We start from the raw sequence: 24,709 nt of genomic DNA, 5'->3' as shown, positions 1-24,709 counted from the left end.
GACATCACCGCAAAAGGAATGCAGTCGGCAACCGCCGGTTAAATTCTAGTTGAGTACCGAACCATTGGAGAATTTTAGAACGATCGTTACCGATATATAAGGTCGGCTTCTCGTCCCAAGAGGGCAGTTGAGTTCAGAAAGCGAATCGAGCGGTTAAACAAGGAATTCAAATAGTAGAGATAAATTAAGCGTTAGTTGCTAAGTGTTGAATATAAATTAGCTTGCGATTATTAAAATATTGTTAGAAATAAATTTGTTTAATACAGTTAATTCTTTAATTCGTTACAGTAACTTTGATATTGTGTACTGATGGGGCTAACTACGCACCCTTATTATTTTACTAACAGACTTGACATTCCAAGATGAGCAGAAATCTGATCTTGCTTGACATTGACTAACCGGACTTGTATCTTAACCGTGTTAAGCGTGATACTAGGAAGATCAACCGTCACCTGTAACCGAGTGCAGGGCCATTGGAGTTACTCTTGCGAGGTAGAGTTGGACGAAAGAGTTTCATGCCAATTCTGTTATCGCATTGTGTCTGGCTAAACCAATGACCTTCTGGGTTGTAGATTGGGACCGTTTGGGGGTGCCTTTCAAGTGAGATGAGCTCGAGGCCCTAAAAGCAAGATCGCATCATTTGTTGTCTTTGTTGTATTTCTTTCCGAAATTCAAATACGAATAGATTTGACCATTTTTGTTACTCATCTGTACATATTAATCAAGAATGAAGTTTTATTTTACACCATCTTACGAGCACAGGGTAATTTTATCCAAGCGAGCTAATCGGACAAAGAAAACCAATGTGATTAGAAACTAAGTGACAAATCATCTGGTGCGGTTGAGTCGATGAAAGAATGCTTATTTTCAATTTATTGTATTTATTTCAAATCATATTATATCATACTAGACAATGGAAGTCTGCACCAGAAAAAAAAATCACCATGAAACTTGTCAGTCACTTTCAAATAGACTTCTAGGAAGTTTATTGCGATTCAAATCGAACGTAAATCGTCACATTCCTAACGTTCCGCTCTCATAAGAATCTTGTATAATTATTAGTGCATCTCCATTATAAAAAAGAAACTAGAAATTTATTACTGTGTCAAGAATAATATTTTAGTTTCTGAAACAATTCATTTCAGAAAACATCTGATATTTTATTGAACTTAGAAAACAATTGGTAAATAATTAGTCAAGATGTGATTTTTTGAACAACTTCGAAGGTCTAAATAGTTGTCTATATTCACTATGTTATATGGCATCATGTAATTTTCAGATAGACTGATTATATAGGGAGAATTTTTTACAATTAAAAGTTTTTTCCACTCTGAATCTAATATGGCGAACTCCCAAAGATAGTGAATTTTGTATTTTCACAACTCCATGATATGATGTCCACCATACCAATTTTAATGAGTTATAACTCGGCAAAGGTTGGGGAAGGTTTGGTGGTGCTCAGAAAAATGTTGTAGGGACCAACCATGCAAAAATAATGCATTTTTTCGGATGCGCAATCAATTTGTACGTCTGGCTGTCTGTTTCCCAGAGACTGTACGAGTTAGCAATGATATTCATTTTCAAATTAACACATAACTTGCTTCCAACTTATTTTAAAGAATTCTGTATATATAAATCTCAAATCCATAATCACTTAACGAGAGCGAGTAGTTCCCAAAAATTCCACCTTCTTCGAACTAATTTGACTAGTACGATGAAGTCTTTACTTTATAAAGGTATGAATGAGTAGAACAAACTCCCACTTTCGTTGAAAGATTCAATAAATGTTTTCCAATTAAAAAAAAAACTCATGAACTATATAAAATATCATACTTGATTTTCTTTTCTCTGTTTTTGGGAAAGAAAGTTTTTGGCTTTCTACTACTCTGATATCTGATGTTTATTCATGAATGAAGTGTGTGTATTTTCTATAATGTTATCCAATTTGGTACTGAAGAGCCTTAGGGCAAGTATCTTAAGGCGAAACATCGATGTATACCAATGAGGATGACAGTGTTCCATGTAAGTGCAATTTGTACCGTGTTACTGTACGAGTTAGCAATGATATTCATTTTCAAATTAACACATAACTTGCTTCCAACTTATTTTAAAGAATTCTGTATATATAAATCTCAAATCCATAATCACTTAACGAGAGCGAGTAGTTCCCAAAAATTCCACCTTCTTCGAACTAATTTGACTAGTACGATGAAGTCTTTACTTTATAAAGGTATGAATGAGTAGAACAAACTCCCACTTTCGTTGAAAGATTCAATAAATGTTTTCCAATTAAAAAAAAAACTCATGAACTATATAAAATATCATACTTGATTTTCTTTTCTCTGTTTTTGGGAAAGAAAGTTTTTGGCTTTCTACTACTCTGATATCTGATGTTTATTCATGAATGAAGTGTGTGTATTTTCTATAATGTTATCCAATTTGGTACTGAAGAGCCTTAGGGCAAGTATCTTAAGGCGAAACATCGATGTATACCAATGAGGATGACAGTGTTCCATGTAAGTGCAATTTGTTACCGTTCATTTAAAGTAGAACTCATGTGAATGATATCTAATTTTATTCCACAACGAATGTTTGAAATACAAACTGAGTAGAGAAAAGTATCTTCTGTATAATTCAGTGTTCATATAGAAGTATTTGTTTCGAAAGAACTTTTTCTTTCGTGTAATTCAATGTTTATATGAAAGTGGCTGTTTTTCAGGAGGACTTTCTTTCAGTTTGTGTCTGAAAGTTACTTCTTTGCATGATCTACACATCCATGTATAGAGTTACTTATTTTCAAATTGATTACTTCTTTTTTTGTATCAAGGTGGAGTAGTAGAAAGCCAAAAACTTTCTTTCCCAAAAATTAATCACTCCTAAAAATATAACCCCTTTAATTCATTTATTATGTATATTCTCATATTGAAACCATTCTGGAATCATTGAAAAATGGTTTTTGTTATTTTTTTTATTCTATCATATCATCATTTTTGTTATTTATGTCATTTATTTATATATTTATAAAATAATATATGTATATTAGGATGTCCTAAAGAAATCAATAAATATTATTATTAAAAGAATTCCATAAAATGGCACAAACTAATGAAAACGAAGCCATGTGGCTACTGCTGATTAAAATCAAACGTTAACTGGTTTATCATTCTTCATTTTTCTTTTTCACTTGTAAAAGAAAAGAATGCTTCATGAAAGTATGTGTTTTATCGTGTATTTTATTGATGGTACATGTTTATTCTTTTATCGTCCCAACTGTGGATCAAATGATACTTGTTCAACTATTCTGTTCTATCTTCTACTTTCGACACTTCTTTACTAAGGCGTGAAAATGCCATTTAAAAAATATCCAATCAATACTCTGAACATACAGAACAAAAGAGATGGTTTGGTCAATCTGTTTGGATCGTTCGTTTCACTAAAAACTCAACACTGAATGGTAATGGGCTTGAGACGATCTGAAGTGAAACTGATCCGCAGAGAAATCGATTGTCAAATGCGCAGAAAATCTGCAAAAACCAAAAAAACGCAACAAAAGCCCTAAGATACTGAACATACGCAGATTTTGCGCATTTCTCACCTTGTTGGCAACACTGTTCGCGAATGCATTCGCCGAGCTCGTAACAAGGATATTTCTGCAACTCACGTTGCCAAGTCTCCGGAACGAAGCCGTTATTTATAATAACGAGCTAGCTAAATTTAAATGCCGGATAAATATATAGCAAAAGGAAGCGTCGGTTGTGTTCCTTTTGGTGTTCGAGAGGGACTCTAGAAAACGTGTTTTTAATTAGTGTCTGGAATGGACAGGAATAGCAATCTGGCAAGAAGGCCGAGTACAGAAATAATCAGCACGATTTATTTTACTAAGAAAAATGAACTAGCGACCCGGCACGGGCAGCAGAACATTTTCTTTGTTAATGTACATTATCGATAATGTACATTTGATAAAATTAAATCAAACAAGTATGCTCACAACTATCAATGTTAATTTTGAAATTACTAAGTACCTAACTAAGACAACACGAGAAAAACTTTCGTAGTAATTCACAACGCGAAACAAACCTAATTGAAATAATTTTTCTTCGTACAATAAACTCATCTCTGAAATAAGTTCGTCCATTGGTAAAAACTGTATGGAAATGCACTATTTGAAGGTAGATTATAAAAAAATATATAAATTGTTATCAGTGTTAGTGGTATAACATTCATAGTGTCCGTCTTATATTTCGTAGTATATTCATGAAGTTTTCAGAGTGTATTGAAGAAAATGTTCAGCCATTTGAATTTTTGTGGATGCTCTCCAAAAAAAAATTACAATGGATATAGTATAGTCCCAATGGAAACAAATCCATATTGCATTAACCCTCCTCATTAAATTTTACATCAAAGAACGCTTTGGGTCAGATATAGGTACCCAAAAGAAGAAAAATAAAATTTTCTAAATAAATTTTCATTTCTGATAAGGTGTTACATAAGTCATTTCTATGGACAAATAGTTATGAAAAGAACGGGAAACAATTTCCTATTTTTAAAACAAAAAAAAAACGAATTAAAATAAAAAGGTATGCATTTTTGGTATCGTTGCACCAAACACCATGTAAAACAATTATTCCAAAAAATTTGCCGTACATGCTTGACAAACAGATACAGAATGTTCTAGGCATATATATTTTTAACAAAACCGGCATGTATATCTTGTTTTCCGATCTTTACAGAAGGCACATCTTCCACGTTTATTTTGTTGAATTTCGACTTGCTCAACCAACACAGTAGCACTAATTCTAGCTGCAAGCTGTCGAATTTCTCTTGGCAGATATTTGAATTACTTCTGTATATAACCATGGCATTTATACCAGCAACATTGAGGAGCCCAATTATAACTACCATGGGCCACCTACGTGTATTTCTAGAAACATTATATTTTGCAGAAAGTTGGTCAACTGTATCAACTCCGCCTTTGGTCGAATTGTAAAAAGTAATTATCTCTAGTTTCGCCTCTGCACCATCAATAGAAGAATCATCACGATGAAGGGTTGATAGTGAAATAACCTGCTTATTTTTTTTCGGTATATATGAAACAATAGTCATATCTTCTGTGAAACCAAACATGCTCGACTTTTCTGGTCGTTTAATGAAAAAATCATTGGGAATTTGCCTCTAATTTTTTCTAAGTGTTCCCACAATTGTCAGTTGATGATTTTTTAATAAATTATTGGACGCTTTAACAGAAGTGAACCAATTATCCATAGTAACATTTCATGGATGACTCTTCGATATACAATTTCAAGAGGCTATTGTTACTCGTGCATAAGGAAAACAGGTAGGTACCAGATCCAGACCTGTCCCTTGTGGAAATTCTAACTTAATTGTTTCTTCATCTCTGATGACGAAATCCATCTTGAATAATTGTTTTCTATGTTTCCAGATGACCTGAGGTTATTTGTGATTCTTATGTATTCTATATTGGACAATGTACTCAAAATAATGAACAGTCGTATTATTTTCTATTAAAATTTCACACTCCTCCAAAGAAAAAATTGCAATTATAGAAAATATTTTTTTCCAAAATAAATCTGTTTTTTCCAAATACAATCTATTTACTTGAGCCAGAGACGCATCGAAAATCGTATGAGAAAAAAATGTGCAAGTCTGGCATTTTTGTTTTATAGAAGTTGTCTCTAAATTTATTTACCTACATCTCACACGCATTTCACTTACGCATTTATCTCGCGTATGCAGCCACTTTTTGAACATGTTGGTGATAATCTCTGCTTCGCACCTGCCAAAGGCAAGGTTCAGATTTATAGATTTTTATAAATTCCCCAAGAATAATATGTGATTTGTTATTTTTACCAAAAATGTGCTCTTCAATTTTGAAACACAAACATTATCAAATTGAACGTAGAAGCTAATTGAACCTTAAAACTGATTAGTCCATGTTCTACTGTACACAAGAACACATGTGATCAGATCCACAACTGAACAGCAGTGTTCTGGTAACATTAGTCATACAGATTAACAGGTTTTCCAGGGAAACAAAAGGGCCCATCGTAGGCAAATTTTTTTTCAGAAATCTATTACTTTTTGCCGAAAATCTATTACTTTCCGAGAATAAATTACTTTCAATACATTTTTTTTGTACAGCTTGTCAAATCTAGAAAGAGACTTAGAACTCTCTCTCTCTCTCTCTCTCTCGCCTCATAGTCTTCTAACGAACGCACATCTAGTGGGCGGGACCATAACGGAATTCAGAAAGCTCTTTCTAGATTTGACAAGCTGTAACACATTAAATTTTCCAAAGTCGTTAGTGCCAACTGTTACGTTTTGTTTGGAGTGTCTACATGACAGAATGGTACTGGATACAGCCTGTAAAATCATCAGGAGTTCGGATCCCCTTCTCTGCTTGGTCCGTGACCATGAGAGAGCAGGAATTAAAGTATTTTTCTTTAGGGCAGCTGCCCGAGCAGCTGATGAACTCGGTATAGTTTTCGACACTGTACGAGTTGACCACAACTCTGTCACCGAGTTGGAACCCGTTCAGCAAAAAGCTCAGATAAAAGCCACAGAGATCACTTTACTTCTGCGGAGCCACAAGGATAAGCCAATGCATGGGGTCTTCTTCAATAACATTGGAGACCTTGGCTTATCAAAGCGCCTGACGTTCGCTTTTCTCAGGTCGAGTGGGCTGAAGTCATCATGACTTGTCAGGATGGTGTCTTCAACACCTTAGTCTACCGCAGTCGTGTGATGGGTATAGAGGTTCCTGACATAAAGTGCAGGGCCTGCCGCAAGGCGCCCGAGACCCTAATGCACTTGCTATCAGCATGTCCAGCATATGCGGTCTCGGCCTATATCCATCGACATAACGCGGCCCTTAGAGTGCTATATTACCATCTACGGAACTCTTACGGTATTGACGAGACACCGGTGTTGCCCTACGCTTCGGTGGCAATTGAATTCGTTGTGGGGAACGAGAAGTGCCGAAGTAAGTATTCGTTCCCCACCCTCAGGCACATACAAGCTAATAAGCCTGATGTAGTCCTTCTCGACCACCAGAGCAAGACGATATTTGTCGTGGAGTTTTCAGCTCCTGGCGAGACGAATATCGTCAGAAAAGACGAGGAGAAACGGATGCCAAGATGGTTGTTCTGAATATTGGAGTCCTTGGTGGAATGATGCCCTCTTTACTCTCGAATCTTAAAATCATACCGGCTTGCCGCACTAAGGCAAAAATCTTGGCCGCACAGATGCAGAATGCTGTCATTCCTGGCTCAGTTCGCTTGCTCAGGGCACATGATTCTCTTACCCAATGATCACTTACCCTACGGTGTGGGGAGTTGGTTGATAATACCCGAATGTATCGGGGTTTCGGGGGATAGGGCCTGACCAGCGCATATTTCGGTAAAAAAGTAATAATAATAATAAAACGTCTTTATTCATCTTAAGTAAGAATATACAGAATATACCAAAAAATATTGAGGTGAATGGGCGGAGTGTCAGCAAAGCTGTTTTCAAACTCAACCTTAAACAACCTTAAACTACCAAAAGAAGTTATTTTCGTGACAGTAGTTGTTTCGAAACGGGTTTTTCTCCCAGTTTGCGTCTTTAGATACTGTAAATACTATTTCATTGCAGTGATTTTATTTCTTCATTTCTTTCTAACACAGCTAGTGTTGCCAGGTCATTTTCATGTTTCGAAGTAGATTTCGTTTCAGAAAACCAGCCGATTGATACAAAAAATAATAAAAAGTATATCTCATAGTTACATAGTACCTACATACATGGTAATTTCCACTATTGACAGTATTTCAAAACTCAAAAATGAGATTCACTGCAAAAACAATAGGCCTGGTAACACTGAACACGGCGCTTCTCTCGTGCGATTTCTTCTTTATCTGCATGTAACTTCTATTCATTTAGCTTTTTTCTCTGTGTTAGTAATCACACGTTAAAAGGTAAGACCTCGTTAGTCCTTAGCTCGCACAAGTTTCTCAACTTCTGAGAGTTGCCGTTCGTATGGGGGCGACAGCTGATTAACGGAGAAACAGATTTCACAGACATATTTTCAAAGCCTTTTTCTCTCAATTTTTTGAATGTTTCAATAGTTATTCTTCTATTCCGGACAAATACACATCAAACAAATGAAAAATCGTGTAAATCGGCTCAGCCATTCTTGAGTTTCAAATAATGGTGTCTATATATATATATATATATATACTATTGTACACACATCGGAAAAGTCTAGGGATATTTTTATAACATACTAAATATTATAAAAATAAATGCATGAGGTCGTTTAATTTCGATTAAATTGGTACACTCGACCACCCTGTAGATTTCTATGGGTTGAACAAAGCCTGCAAAAACGGTAACTAATCTTTTATCAAGTTTTTTACAAAATGTAGGTTTTCGGCTAAAATGAATAATCTGAAAGTGTCGAGTTTGTACATTCTATGCAGTTCTTGCTCAGCAATTGAACTGGAAATATTGTGCTTTAACATGGAACGCCATCACTTACCATTGGCTGAGATGAATAGAGCTGTAGGGCTTCTTCAAGGTGGCATGCGACAAAATGATGTAGCTCTTCCATCCAGGGCGAGGACGCGCTACGACTGCAGTTCAAGACCGATTTTTGGTCTTAACCGCAAGAAGACAACCGACAATCACAGCACCTGAGTTGGTTAACGTGTTGCAGCAGACGCACCAGGTAACCATTGGTCGTGATACTGTCTAAAATCGACTGCATCAAGCAGATCTCCACAACAGAAGGCCACTTAGATGTCCGCCTTTGTCGAGAGGCAATCGCGGTAGAAGATTAGAGTGGTGTCAAGAACATCAAAACTGGGATGCAAATGATTGGGCTACAGTTTTGTTTACAGACGAATCCAGATTTGGATTTCATCCAGATTCTCGTCGAGTAAGACTGTGGAGACGACCTGGAAATAATGAACGTTTGAGACACGTCCAGGAAGTCCACAGATACAGAGGTGGTACAGTAATGCTATGGGGCGGAATCATGATCGGCGGCAGAACCGATCTCGTTTTTCCAAATCTCTCCCTCACAGCTCGACAGTACCTCGACACCATTCTTCTACCTATCGTCCGATCGTTTGCTGGTGCTGTTGGTGAAAACTTCCAACTAATGCACGATAATGCTCGTCCACATGTCGCGCGTCTAGTGACTGACTGGCTCACCAATGAAGGAGTTGATGTATTGCCATGGCCAGCACAATCACCGGACCTGAATCCCATCGAGCATGTGTGGGACATGCTTCAACGAAGAATTACTCCGCATATCGGGAACATTCACACAACGTTTCAATTGAGAGAGCTTTTAATCGCTGAATGGGCAAATGTACCTCAACAAGACATTGACAATCTCATTTTGTCGATGCACGATAGATGTAGGGCCGTAATAAACCAGCGTGGAGGCCATACTTTGTACTGATTCCAATTTTTTTTGTATTATGATTTTTTTTCGGGTTGCCAAAGAAGAGCCATATTTTTTTTTAGTTTTGCTTATATGCGCACTCAGTATTTTTGACCATTTAATAAATTTTGTTGTAAGTTACATTCGTTTAATAATCACTAGTCAACTTTTTTTTCCCTAAAGCGATTTAAAAAAAATTATTGCCATTTTTAAAAGTATCCCTAGACTTTTCCGATGTGTGTATATATGTATTTGAAAATATCCCAAATTGTCATAGACAGTCTCTGAAAACCTAAATGGTTTTGATATTGCCGATGGTATCATACATGTTTCAGTGATCTTTGTAAAATTTTGTAGCCTTTTCAGCCACAAATCATTATTATTATTTGAATTGATGACATCCCCTTGGCTTAATGCGCCTGAATAGAAGCACACGCCAAAACCATAGAGAGAGAGATGAGATTCCCAGCTACTATTTGTCTAATATTAATTTTGGAAGATATTCCTCGAACGTCCTTAATTTTGCTACAAAAGCTAACGAAATTATTTTGCGTGCGTCCTTGGTCGTACCGAAAAGGTATTCGTTGCCTGAAAAACAGCCGTGCGTTCGTATCTGGGACTGGCGAACCACGCAAAAAGTGTAGAAATTTGCAAAAAGCGGTTCGGCGTGTCCACCGCAAGGCGACACAGCGTTGGCGCCAATCAGTACCACCGTCTCTGTGCAGGTCGTACCGCCTTCTGGGAATTCCAACGCTTTCTCGCCAACGCCGCCGAGATGTTTCAACGCCCAGTCGAATCCACCAACTTGTTGCTCGAAGACGTCGCTTGCCGCCCGTGCCGCTCGAAGAAGTCGCCCTCCGGCGATACCATGGATTACGATACGCGGCTGATCGAGGAGGTGAAGAACTACCCCGCTCTTTACGATAATAGTCACAAGGATTTCAAGAACAAGGAAGTCAAGCAGGTCATCTGGTGCGACATCACGTTCAGGCTGAGGAAGCAGTGTGACGAGAAGTCAGGTTAGTTGTAGTTTGCGAAAAATTTGGTTTTTTTTAGAATAACGGTCATCTTTGGCAGCCGAGAACAGGTGGCTTATCGACATGAGGGACTGATGACCTAACGTATTTGATTTTATATTATTAATGATTTGTCTGTCTGTTATATTCGCATTAATTTAACATTATTCAAGAAAAACTGGGTCTGAATCTATAACATCTCAAAGGTTCGATTTATTTTCCTACTTTCCATAGAAGGCAATTTCACACTGCTAGAAGAGAATACGTCTCCACTCACAAGAGGTTTTGGTAAAATCGGTAACACTCGTGATTCATTGTAAATAGGTATCTACAGTATGCCGTGTATAGTCGAAGTAACTGATATAGCTATCGGCCAAAAAAAACAATACAAAGAAATGATGCCGCTACGAATTAGTCCACGTGGACTGAAGAAATGGCGGTTCGTATTGGATGATTTTTACTAACCGAGTTTTATGATTGGCTGAAGAGTCATAAAATTAAATTTGAAGTCATGTTACGGTGACCAATAGAATGTAGCGATGAGTACCGCCGTTGTGTCGTCAATGTTTATTTCAGGAACTGATCGCGAATTGAGTGTTGAAATTTGATATTGGTGAAGTTACAATTACTTAAAATCTCTGTTATTTGTTCAAAATGTGGCGTCCTTGGACAAGTACTAATAGTAATAACGAGTGTGATAACAACGCAGACTTTTTCCTGTGTAGTGACTCCAATAGCGCTGGTGAACAATGCGAAAAAGATATACCAGATTTGAAATTCTTTTCTCAACTGTACATAAAATAGTCAAAAACAAACCTTATGAACGCAAGACGCGATGTGATGCTGGATTACCAAAACCTTTAGATGTTCATCTAATAAAATGATAAAAAAAAAATATACGACTTTTACAAAAGCAATGAGATACCAACAATTAAAATCATAAGGAACAAATTGAATGCTTTCGGCTGCTGTGACAAAATTCTTCAGAATTGGATAAAGAAACTAGGATTCAGATTTAAAATAATAAACAAACTTCAAGAAGTTATGGAAAGCAGAAGAATAGTGGAATTGCATAACAAATACTTAGAACAAATAACTAATAATAGACAAGAACAACGGCAAATTTTCTATTTGGACGAAAATTGGTATGACATTTATGACACAGTTACGAAAGGGTGGGCTGATGGTTCGAGAATATGTACGCTTAACATGCCTGCAAACAAAGGATCGCGACTAATCATTGTGCATTGCGGAGGAATTATAGGATGGGTTCTGAATTCTTTGAAATTATGTGGAAAAAAACTTGAGGACTGCAATGTTGACTATCATAAGAACATGGAAGCTAATATTTTTAAGGAATGGTTTGAAAACACATTGGTCCCAAATTTGGATGCGAAAAGTGTAATAGTTCTTGATAACGTTTCCTATCATTCGCGACAGCTCATCAAAATACCGAATAAAAATTCGAGGAAAGATGAAATACAAAGATTTTTAATGGATAACAATTTGTATTTTGAAGATACCATACCAAAAACCAACTACTTGAAGTTTTACAGACAAAAAAATTTTGAAAAGCGTATGTCCTTGAGAGTATTGCTGAAAAGTATGGACACACCATATTGAGACTTCTCCCCTATTTTTGTGTTTTCAATCCCATCGAGTTGATTTGGAAAAAATTGAAACAAAGCATCAGGCGTAAAAATAATTTTCCAAAATTTGATAAGAAGGTGCGGGAGCTAGTTAAATAAGAAGTATCTAATATTACCGAAGAAGACTGGCAGAAAAGGATTAAAAAAGTAATTTTAGTTGAAAAAGACTATATGGATATATATATATATATATATATATATATATATATATATATATATATATATATGAATATATATATATATATATATATATATATGAATATATATATATATATATATATATATATATATATATATGAATATATATATATATATATATATATATATATATATATATATATATATATGAATATATATATATATATATATATATATATATATATATATATATATATGAATATATATATATATATATATATATATATATATATATATATATATATATGATATATATATATATATATATATATATATATATATATATATATATATATATATATATATATATAATATAATTATTGTGATTCTTATATAATCGGAAATGATTATTGAATAACAAAATTAGTTGGCTCTCTAAATATTTTATTAAAGGGGAACTGCTGTAAGGTAGGGTGCACTATATCGTTTACTTGAACTATACTGTCCACTGTAAATTGTGTCATTCAAAAACAAGCTTTTTTTCCTATCACCAAAACTGAAACGCGCGTTTCAAGAACCAAGTTGGCGTCTTCAGGAGTTGAAGAAAACTGTTGATTGTAACGGAAAAATTCTATATTGTCTGCTGTTTAATAACTCATATCTAAATATTCCTGAGAAAAGTCGATAGTAACATATAACTTGACAATTTTTCAAAATCTCACATTTCATAATGGAAAAAAATAAACATTAATAAACATATTAAACATTATTGAATATTTATTGAGATGAACTGAAGTGAGATCATCTACAGGGAATAACACTGGTTTAGGAGGAAATTCAAAGAAGCTGCATATATTTTGTCCAACACCGCATTGAGCTAAGGAAGCGTAGAGATACGCAACATATGGAAATCCATAATCAAGCGAAAAACGGCCCACTCCCGCTAAACTGATGAAGCGGAGAGAGGGAAGAGGGTTATTCATTTTGATTTTATTTGTTCTTTCAGAGATTTCATATTGTATCATATTAGACAATGGAAGTCCGAAATAATGAAATTCACCATGAAACAGTGTTTGTTATCCACTTTCAATCAAATGGGTTTTTAATTTTTTTTTTCAGATTCTCAAAACGAATATAAAACTGTTACTCGGCCACCGCAAAATCGATTTCCAACACTAAAAATGTATTGGATATTGCAATACCGATCAAACGAGTTATCACAAGACCCTCCTTCTCTAGTGGAAATAAAAAATTAGTAGCACCCTCCCGGCGACAAGTGTTGCGACACCATTGTCTTTCTTATCAAAAAGTGCTGAAAATGTACGGAAGCGCGGAAGGGTCACATATTTTTATTATTTGTTTCTTGGAAATTACGACTTTGAATCTCGAAATTTCGACTTTTATCTTCAAATTTCGACTTTAATCTCAAAATTTCGACTTTTATCTCGAAATTTCGACCTTAATCTCGTGAATTCGAAATTACGACTTCAAACTCGAAATTTCGACTTTAATCTCGAAATTTTCACTTTAATTTCGAAATTTCGACTTTCATCTCGAAATTTCATTTTGAACTCAAAATTTCGACTTTAATCTCATAATTTCGAAATTACGAGTTCAAACTCGAAATTTCGAGATTAAAGTCGAAATTTCGAAATTAATGTCGAAATTTCGAGTTTGAAGTCGTAATTTCGAAATTACGAGATTAAAGTCGAAATTTCGAGATGAAAGTCGTAATTTTGAGATTAAAGTCGAAATTGCGAGATAAAAGTCGAAATTTCGAGATTCAAAGTCGTAATTTCCAAGAAACGAATAATAAAAATATGTGGCCCTTCTGCGCTTCCGTAAAAATGATACCTTTTTACAAAAGTTCATCAACTTTTTCAAAAGCACTGTATACGTTGGTTTTTCATCTTGATCCTGAGTTTCTTCTCTGGTAAAAGAATCGAATCATTGTGATAATATCTCCAATGTAGATTTTAACAATCCGACGAAATCATCCACATACATGTAGTTGACCATCCTTGAATTTTGGCGAAGATTAGTTCAGATTTCTCTATGATTCTATTCACGTAAAACATATCGAAGAAAGTTTGGGACGTCATCGATCCGCTCTAGCTCTTTCGATTCCGAAGATATACGGGAAAAACTGAAAAATTCTAACTTGTAGTTTCGGCTGCATCTTTCCATTCGGCGCAGATAATAAAATCTGTTTGAATTTTGCCACAGGAACCTTCAATGAATCGTAAAAACATTCATGGAATTGTTGTATAGGCTGTTTATCTTACTTGTATGTCACCCTCACCTTTGGAACTTTAAATATGAAACTGAGTTTTTTGATCAGCAATAACCACACAATATCAGGAAAACACAATTACGATAAGCTTAAGTTTTCACATAAGTATCGTTTCTAATTTAATCAAAACCCTGTATAAAGTGATAGGTATTTTGGCATTTATGTCATTAATACTCAGTATTATAGAGCTACGAAGTAGAGCTCAATTATATTCGGTAAAATTACTTTACTTCAACCCTCAGCCGCAAGCCACTGTACTGATAAAACTTCGTAGTATTATTATTGTGTAATTTTTCTCAGTTTTTATCTGAACATTTTTTGCTCAATTAATCACTCTCGATATGTAATGCGTAAATGAACTTTGGTTAAAAAAATAATCACTATAAAAATCGAATACTGATTTGTTTCTCAGACGCAATTTAATGTTGATATATTTTCTAATACGTAAATGGACGTTGATAACTGCGATTTATAATTTAATTTTTTTCAAAGGGAAACTTTGACTTTTAAACGTTGAGGTTATATGACGATTATGAATATATCTATAAAAAGTCTGTAAGTAAATAAAATAAATGATATGATGTAATTTCAACAATTTTCGATGGAGTAAAACACATTTTTTACAAAGTTTTGACAATTCATGATGACAATTAGAAATTTTCACAATATAGACGTTATTTCCAATACGCGTTTTACTACTACAGTAGTTTCCTCAGATGGACCGGTAGTCTACAATAATTTTCAATGCAGTATATAAAAATTAGGGACCTTAATTAATAGAGTTTACTAATAGGTAACCAGGTAGTTGAAAGAACAGGTTGCCAATAGGTAGAAAGCAGGTAAAAATTATGGTTATGGTTGATTCGATTATTTCTAGTAAATGTTTCATGATAATTTAAAGAGTGGTGAGAGATCAACTTCATATCAATGGGAAATTTGATAGTTTACGTTAAATAGTTTTAAGAGATTTCAGCAGGTTGAATTTGTGTTCTTTATTTGTAGTACGTCGCCGCAGTTTCTATCGAAGTCGCGCTTGTTTTCTTACAAGACGACTTGCATATGTTTTCTTGAATTCAAAACTTCTTTCATGTTCGAAGACTCTGGTTTTGACATTTTTAGATGATCTTCCAATATAAACTTATGGTCTCGAGCCACAATTTGTTGTCTTTATCGACGTTGGATTTTTTGGTTTTTACATATCTACTACCTTAAGTGTTATGAGGTGTTATGCTATACAGGGCTTTTCATGATGAGCGTTAATTAGCCGTTTCTGACAAACTATTTAAGGGATCAACCTGAAAATTCCACAGTATGCATAAGTCAATATGACCTACACGCCTAAAATATTTCAGACGAAGTGGCGTTGTCGCTTCTTTGATTTTTCAAATGGAACACCCCGTATATAATATCATATTATGATTCATTATCACTTTGTCAACAAACTCATATAGAATTTCCCTATACCTATCTATAACCGTTTAGAAGATATAAATTAATTTCGATATATTTTTTACCAAACATGAACTTTTATAAATGCTGATAATCTTGAACTCTCTTGCACTAAAACGATCAAATTCGAAATGGAGTGGAGTGATACTATGAGGATCTTCACTCCGAGTCATATTTTCATTTGCCTCATACAGGGTCTTCAAAAAATGCAGATACTTTGATCTCGTGAAAAAATGAGTGGAACTCAATTTTTTCAAATGGAACACCCTGTATATTTCAACATTTTTGAGCTCTAAATTCAATTTTAGATTAACTTTGTTCAGATAATACTATTTCTATTTTGAACCGTTTTCGAGATAAACTGTTTCAAACGGAAATTGGCATGGTTTCCTTGTTCATCACTCATTTTTGTAAAACAGATTTCGTTTGATATTTCTCAATTAGTCACAGATAATACAATGAAAAGATAATTATTAAAATACTCCTCAACCATCGAATGAAACTTCTCTTCAACAATAGTTTTATTAACGCTGAAACACGAACTGAAAATAATAAACCCATAAATTAATGAGTTAATTTAATCGTCAGTGTATTTCAGAATATGTTCAAACACATCTCCACCTCTACTTAAACAAACATGTAATCTCTTCAAAAGATTGTCATGTGTAGCGCTTCTGATCAAATCTGGAGTCAAACTATTGAAAGCAGTTGTAACTCTTATTTCATATCTTCCATTGTTGTTATTGGAGTAGAGTAAACCATATTTTTAATGAAACCCCACCCGAAGTAATCTAATGGATTGCCATCTGGTGTTCTAGGAGGCCAACGAAAAGGTCTATTATTACCAAATCATCTGTCTTCGAAGATTTCGGTTAAAGCTTCGCTGACTGAATGAGAATTATGGGGTGGAGCACCATCCATTTGGTACCATACACGTTCTCTTCCTGGTCTATTATTTAAAATCATTTGAATTCCATTCCTTAGTAAATCTTCATATTTTGATGCATTCAAATTATCATCATAAAAATCGATGTAAAAAATTGACTCATTCTTTATGACACAAAATACATTGAATTGCCATCTCTTGAAAACCCCTTTGGCGGACAACATGGGAATTTCTGGCGCCCAATAATGACTGTTGTGTCTATTGAAAACTCCATTTTTTGTTAACTTGGCCTCATCTGTCCATATGATATTGTCAAGGAAATGTTCATCCTCTTGAGTCTTGACAAGTAACCATTCAAAGAATTCCACTCTACGAGGTAAATCAAATGTTGGACTCAGTAGAACTTATAGGGATGCAATTTATGCTTATTGAGAATTCGACAAATTGTCACGTAGGGTATACCTATCTCGCTTTCAGCCTCGTGCAGAGAAGCATTTGGAAATTCATGATAGTATCCCAAAACTGTTATACCATTGTCATCATCATCCACTTTAGTCTTTTTACGAATGATTTTTGGACGGAAGGTTCCATTCAACCTACAGTTTTTTAGTAGTCGATTCATCACATTATTATTCGGCTTCGGAAGTTGTGGATATCTTTCATGAAATACTCGGCATGTTCTACTTGCAATTCTATTGCACTCACCATAAATTATTAATAAATTCAAGAAATCTTCATTACTGTAACCTAATCTTGACATTATTCTATTATAATTGGTAGCTATCACAATCAGTCAAAACCACCAACGAAAGTCTGACGTTAAATAATTGGTTCATTTATTTTTCCAAAGCACACTATTAAAAAATATTAATGTGTACTGTTGTACGTTAGAGACCGATACCTCAATGTATACAAATTGTAACTTTTTCTAAGGTAGGTACATACCAATTTCGAATTGACTGATCTGAGACAGTTAAAAAACTGGATCAAAAAGAAATATTACTAAGTATAAAAAAAATGTTGAATATCCAAAATAATTGATGAATTCAAAAAAAAACGAGCAAGAAAACCACGTCAGTTTCTGTTTGAAACAGTTTATCTCGAAAACTGTTCAAAATAGAAATAGTATTATCTGAACAAAGTTAATCTAAAATTGGATGTAGAGCTCAAAAATGTTGAAATATACAGGGTGTTCCATTAGAAAAAATTGAGTTCCACTCATTTTTTCATGTGATCAAAGTATCTGCATTTTTTGAAGACCCTGTATGAGGCAAATGAAAACATGACTCGGAGTGAAGATCCTCATAGTATCACTCCACTCCATTTCAAATTTGATCGTTTTAGTGCAAGAGAGTTCAAGATTATCAGCATTTATAAAAGTTCATGTTTGGTAAAAAAAATATCGAAATTGATTTATATCTTCTAAACGGTAATAGATAGGTATAGGGAAATAGTATATGAATTTGTTGACAAAGTGATAATGAATCATAATATGATTAAGGCGTGTAGGTCATATTGATTTATGCATACTGTGAAATTTTCAGGTTGATCCGTTGAATAGTTTGTCAGAAACGGCTAATTAACGCTCATCATGAAAAGCCCTGTATTGATGTTCTGTTTAGTTAGTAGACACTTGTCTTTCTTGATTCCTTCCCGGGGTATGTCAGTATTTTGGAAGTGTTATTTAATAATCCTATGAAATTTACTCTATCAAAGAGGGAGTTGTTACCATAAAAACTTGATAGCAAATGAGCGTTTCAAAAGAACGCCCTCTTTCAGTATACAGTGTCTCTTCAAAAAATAAGATGAATTTTGTCTTCTTCAAAGTAGTCCCTCTCAGATATTATACACTTGCCCCATCGTTTTTTCCAATCGCTGAAGCAGTTCTTATATGCACTTTTTGGCATCTTGAGCTCAGTGATTCGGTTTTCATATCATCAATCGTGGCAAAGCACCGTCCTCTCATGAGTCTCTCAAATCTTGGGAACAGAAAAAAGTCGCAGCGTTCCAAATCTGGTGAATGCGGTGGCTGAAGCATGATTACGGTGTTGTTTTCGACCAAAACATTGCGAACAAGCAATGACGAGTGATCAGGTGCATTATCGTGACGCCACGCATTGTTTTTCCACAACCCCGGTCGTTTTCTTCGTATTGCTTCTCGCATAACTTCAAGATAATACGTCTTATTGACCTTACGACCATGTGGCAAGAACACCTGATGGACTACGCCACATTGATCGAAGAAAATAGTGGGCAAAACCTTGACATTTGTTAGAACTTTGTGTGCTTTTTCTGGTCTTGGCTCTCCTGGTCTCTTCGATTGGACTTTGATTTCGATGTCATAACCATACACCCATGATTCGTCACCAGTTGCTTTCAAGCAAATCTGAATCACCTTAGACGTCATTCAACAATTTTATGCTCATGCGACGCTTTTTTGGTCAAAATTCGGCGGTTTTGGACCGAACTTTGCTGCTGCACGCTCCATGCCAAAACTTTCCGAAACAATTCTCCATAACAATTTTCCTCACTTTCCCAAAATGTTCATCATTTGTTGATGTGCTAGCTTGTACCAGTTGGACACATTTTTCTGACGCAGAGTACAATCACCGTATGCCACTGTCAACATTTCAAGTGTTTTTGAACACTAAATTCCATTTTATACACAAAATTTGATGGCAATTCTTTAATAATTTTTTTATAACAGTTCAAGTATAATATATTTTAAGAAAATGGGTAATATTACCATTAGGGAGTTTGAAGAAGTTTTGCAAGTAGTTTTGGAAGAAAAAAACATCGGAATTATTTTTTTCCATATCAATGTTAGAAGGTAACATTTACATTGCCTGAAAAGGTGTGAGAACTCAAATTTATGAAGCAAATGAGTTATTGTGATTCGAAATGAAAATGAATTAATAAAAGGGGTAACGTTAGGTGAAATGACAAATATAAACAAACAACAAAAAACAAATGTAAATAAATCATCGAGATAAGTAAAAAAATGAAATAAAAAGCACCAAAGATTTCAAACCACGTTGCTTCTCGAAGTTTCGATTATTAACACATATAATCGTCTTCTGATGATAACGGGAATATTCCTGATGATCGAGACTATTTATAGGTAACTCGGGCGCTTTCACTGCTCCTCACTATCCTCTCCCTCTGCTGAATGCAACGTTTTTGAACATATACGCAGCTTCTTTGAACTTTCTTTTGAACCAGTATATTTTCCTGTGGATGATTTCTGCTTCGGATCAGTTGATGTTATACTATCTAATTTCTCGATACAATGAAGTCATTTTGAAAAAATAACAGGTAAAAAAGGGGGGCGGTGATTTATTTGATCCCCTTTACCATTGAGGAATTCATGGGAGCTCGCAAAGAGGTAAAGTTTTGGCTGTGCAATTATTGACGTGTTCTTTGAAACTTCCGATTGCACATCCGTTTCTGAGGGGGATTCAAGTATCCGATTGAAGGCCATGTATTATTGATCGACTCCTCGATATATTCAGCATTTATCAGGGAAATACTGTTGTCGAAACTAAGGTGAATATTATCTTACTACGTGTACTACGTGAAGTAATAGTGTTATAGAAGTTGAAATGATATTTAACAATTGTGACTTCACTCCGGATGTTTTGACTTGGATCTTAATTTTTTTTCTAGTAAGGACTGTGAGGATGCGCTGGAAGAGCCTGCGGGACTCGTACGTCAAAGAAACCAAATACAAAATGGCGGTCAGCAGCGGCCAGAACGTCAAACCGAGAAGAAACTGGCGCTACAGCAGCGCCATGCAGTTCCTTGCGCCTTTCCTTTCCCTCAGCTTCCCGGTGGTCGCCACCAAAGAAGAAGTTTTAGAGGAATCGGAAGACATGAAGGCTGACGACCAACAACAGGTGTCGACCTATTTCCTCAACGTGAACCCAGCACCAGCCACAAACGCCGCCCATTTTTTGGGCGCGCTCCTGGACTACTCCAGACACCATGCGATGGGGGATACCGTTCGACCAGCCGAAAACGAAATCGATTCGTTTTTTAGGGGGGTGGCCGATACGGTGAAGAAACTCAGCCCCGTCAATCAGGTCAGGATCCAGAGGGACATCGTGAATATGGTGCTGGACGTGAAGCTGAGGGAGGTCCAAGGCACGCTTAGGGACTAGCATGTGGGTTAGGGATGATAGTCCAGGGGCCACCGTTATTTTTGTTCGAGGTTGGCTCGGTTGTACCAATTTTTGTTTGAATCGATGGAATGGAATTGTGGCTGTTTAGCCCTCACCATCTGACTTGTCTAGGATTGCAACTGGGTTTGATACTTTTTTCACTACACAGTTTTACATAAACGCAACACAATAGCTTCTTCAAAAACTATTGTATAGCGCCTGAAGAAGCTATTGTATAGCGAAACATGTGTTGCGTTTTTGTAAAACTATTTAGTAAGTTTTTCTTGAATACGTAATGGATTTATATTAAGTATCAGCTGATTCCATCATATATTTATTTTTTATTGTTTTCAAATTGGCAACTCAAGTAGTCGTTAGTCTTTCGAGAAATGTCAAATGACAACAACGTAATTTTTCTACAAAGAATAAGTATACGACATTCAACTTAGTCAACTTTTTTATCGTATAGTAAAAAAGGTGCATATAAAATCAGTCCGCAATCAAAATAAATTTGATATTGAATGTAACTAGTATACTTTTTTCAATAGTCAAACTGAGAAGGGAAGATTCAAGACAGTTAGTCCTGTTAATTACACTTAGACGCGATTTTGAGGTTGGAGATATTGAAGATTATAATATTTTTTTTAAATAACTTCTTAAGAGTACTAATTTTCAAATAACCGTTCGATATAAAAGTCGTGAAGTCAAGGAGGTAAACTTCATTTAGCTTTTTACCGTTTTTCTAACTCCATAGAAGGATTGGAAACTGTAAAATTACTCAACAGCTTGAAAGAGCAGACCATAAAACTTTCAGTAAATTTATTTTTTGCCGAACTTTAATAAAAATACAGTATTAACTCTACTTTTATGAGTCGACAAACGATTTTTTCAGAATTTTTGTTTTGCAAAATGCAGGACTATTATGTTCGTAAATACAGCACATTGAAAGAAACTTTAAACTGTTCAAAATTTTTTTTTCGAAGTTAAGCTGTTGGTTTTTCGATTTTTTCAAACAATTCATGAATGAGAAAAGAATATTCAAAGCATATTTAATGGGATAATATTGGTTTACCAACAAAAAAATCCTCAAGGTTTTTTTGAAAAATAATTTGTTACCTTGAGACAGTAGAATTCTTTTGTATATCACATCAGTTTTCGCGTTCGGTGTTAGTTGCTCAATATATTCAATAAAATACATGATTATATGTAATACAAATGATAATAATGATGATATTAATATTGCCGAACATTTCTATGGGTATTTTAAAATCTATGAAAGTATTAAAATAGTTTATATTCCAGTGTATAGTTTAAAAATTATTTCGATTTCAATCAGAATCAAGGTAAATTATAAAATCCTTACTGGATGATATTTGACATTTGAAAGTGTTATATTTCCTGATTTCTTTCAGATATGCTTGTAAGACATTAAACAATTTGGCACTTAAAATTCACTTATTCGCTTGTATCTCGTGCCATAAGTATTGTTGACAGGTTTCAACTTTATTTAGTCCTTGACAAAAGTGTCTTATGTCAAGGACTTATTTTGTAGAGTTCATTGGTAGAGGATAATTTTTTTTCTATTACAAATTTACTTTATTATTTTCTGACATGATACTTCTAGGGTAAATACTTCTTTTCAATTCTAGGGGGCCAGGGCTTTTATTCTGACAACAGGCTCTTTCATTTGTTTGAGGAGCAGAGCAGAGCAAAGTTATGGCAAATAAGCTGACAAATTGCCGAATACCATGTATATGCTTGCCCTTTTTCAAAATATTTGTATGCTGTTAGGCTGAGAGGTATTTTCTATCGATATTGACACTTCTCCTTATGATAGAAGAATTACGTTGTTGTTGAACCTTCCACAAACACCAGAAAAATATAACTTTGATAATTACAAAATTATATTGTAGTAATTAAATTGAAGAGAATAACACAGATTCTAATTTCGAACAAAAATATAGAAGCTGTCCCACGGATTATAATTTGGTGATATTAGGTGGTAGCAAAAGTGATGTGATCTTGCCGATTTTTTTTAGCCAGAAGGGCTTCTGACTTTTCGACCACGTGAAGAAACATTTCAAGAAAAATGGAATTTGTGAAGGTATTTGAGTTTTCATTATTCTAAGAGTTAATTTCAGTGAGAATATAACCGTTCATTATTTTATGTTATGAGAAAATTTGAACAATACTTCAATATTAAAAATAACATGTTTATTTCGTATGAAATAAACATGTTATAGAAGCATTATGGAACAAAACCGTCTCACTTATTCATTAATCAAAAAATCATTATACAAAATATTGAATTTATTTATGGTTATACAAGAAACTTAGGTTAAGATATATCGGTACAGGAACAAGTTCTGATTGTTAATAAATAATTTTGTAATGCGCAATCGATCATAATAAAGAGTGAGTTTTGATTCAAGATGACAACATTTCATCGCAAAAGTGTTTTTCTTTGGGTGAAAATGGATGAACTATCACCCGAGAAATGTACGTATTTTTTTCACTTTCCAATATCTGTAAATTTCAAAAAGATTATGAACGTTTTCTGATCAGTATTGGAATAGTCGGTTGAAAAGAAAATGTAATTCTTATCAAAATAATAATAATTACAAGCGATTTTGGAGTTATATCGGTAATCCTCAAAAATATAGAACTACTCAAAAACGGTATCATTGACTGATAAAGTAATAAATAATAACCCACATATGGTGTTTTTGATCGATAAGCTTATCGGTCGTTAACAATTATTCAGTTTTTTGTTTAACGATCTTCGATTATTTCGTTCCACAAATATGTTATTTTAGAATATTTAGACAGAATTGTTATTCAGGTTACGTTTTGAATAAATATTTTTTGATGAACCGTGTTTTTTTGCAAAAACCTTTTCAAATACGGTCAGAATCCCATAAAACTCCTCAGGTTTTTTGAAATGACTCGGTAATGGTAATGATTGGTTTTGAATTTGTTTCGAAACTTTCACATTTTTCTAAATACTAGAAGTACTATACAAGAGAGGCGTAAGTGCAATCAAGGTTCAGTCATAGTAAAAATCAACCAGTAAGTCCACTCCCACTACTTTCATTCATAAACCCACAAAGTTCTCGGTGACCTCGAAATGAAGTGCGGAATCAATTTCGTTCTTTTACCCCTAGGCGTGCGCTCATATAAAAACGAAATTTAAGGTTATTTTAGAAGATTTTGTGGTAAGTTACTCATAACCAACTACAAAAACTAATGAACTAAACACAATATCAATTTCCCACCGTTTATTATAACTAATCCGATGCCCGTGGTACCGTTGAATCCTTCGATACTACAGCAATAAACGCGTTGGATGAGAATCTCATCCTACGAGCGGTTGAAGGTCCCCGGCAACTCCGCTTTGTGAATAAGCAATTATTTTTTAGACCTTTTGTAGACCTTTTTATTTAAGGTGTACAATACAGTAGTGCGTTTTTTATATATCTTGTGGGACGCAAAAAATATGTTTATTTACGACATCACATTAGAAAACTCTGAAATTATCAGTGTTTCTCTACTATGTTATGCCTAATATAAACACCTTCTTCTTGAATCACTCTGTCTATTAAGACTGGAGGCATTTGCCCATTGACGCATGAAATCTCGTTATATCAAATATCAACATATTATGATACTCGAG

General features: G+C 34.6%; 2 protein-coding genes across 2 annotated transcripts in view; both read left to right on the top strand.

The window, feature by feature from the left end:
* LOC111512496 (uncharacterized) overlaps positions 1-24,709 on the top strand; it is a 208,887-nt gene that overhangs the window by 57,823 nt on the left and 126,355 nt on the right. The gene's annotated exons all lie outside the window — the stretch shown is intronic.
* Positions 9,994-23,909, top strand: LOC111514207 (uncharacterized). The gene is made up of 2 exons (XM_023170446.2): positions 9,994-10,464; positions 20,543-23,909. The coding sequence occupies exons 1-2, from the start codon at positions 10,221-10,223 to the stop codon at positions 21,034-21,036; spliced, it is 738 nt and encodes a 245-aa protein (XP_023026214.1). The 5' UTR covers positions 9,994-10,220; the 3' UTR covers positions 21,037-23,909.

The sequence above is a fragment of the Leptinotarsa decemlineata genome, unplaced genomic scaffold (assembly GCF_025532065.1).
Source record: "Leptinotarsa decemlineata unplaced genomic scaffold, Ldec_3_MD MMD2_tig00026314_RagTag_RagTag, whole genome shotgun sequence".
Classification (NCBI taxonomy): domain Eukaryota; kingdom Metazoa; phylum Arthropoda; class Insecta; order Coleoptera; family Chrysomelidae; genus Leptinotarsa; species Leptinotarsa decemlineata.
Note: the sequence above shows the minus strand (reverse complement) of the source record. Positions and strands in the feature narration are given on the sequence as shown.

What these genes read in the sequence shown, in the direction of transcription:
- LOC111514207 (XM_023170446.2), top strand. Translation starts at nt 10,221, where the DNA reads ATGTTTCAACGCCCAGTCGAATCCACCAACTTGTTGCTCGAAGACGTC. An exon ending in GCAGTGTGACGAGAAGTCAG is followed by an intron (nt 10,465 to 20,542) that starts GTTAGTTGTAGT and finishes TTTTTTTTCTAG; the next exon opens with TAAGGACTGTGAGGATGCGC.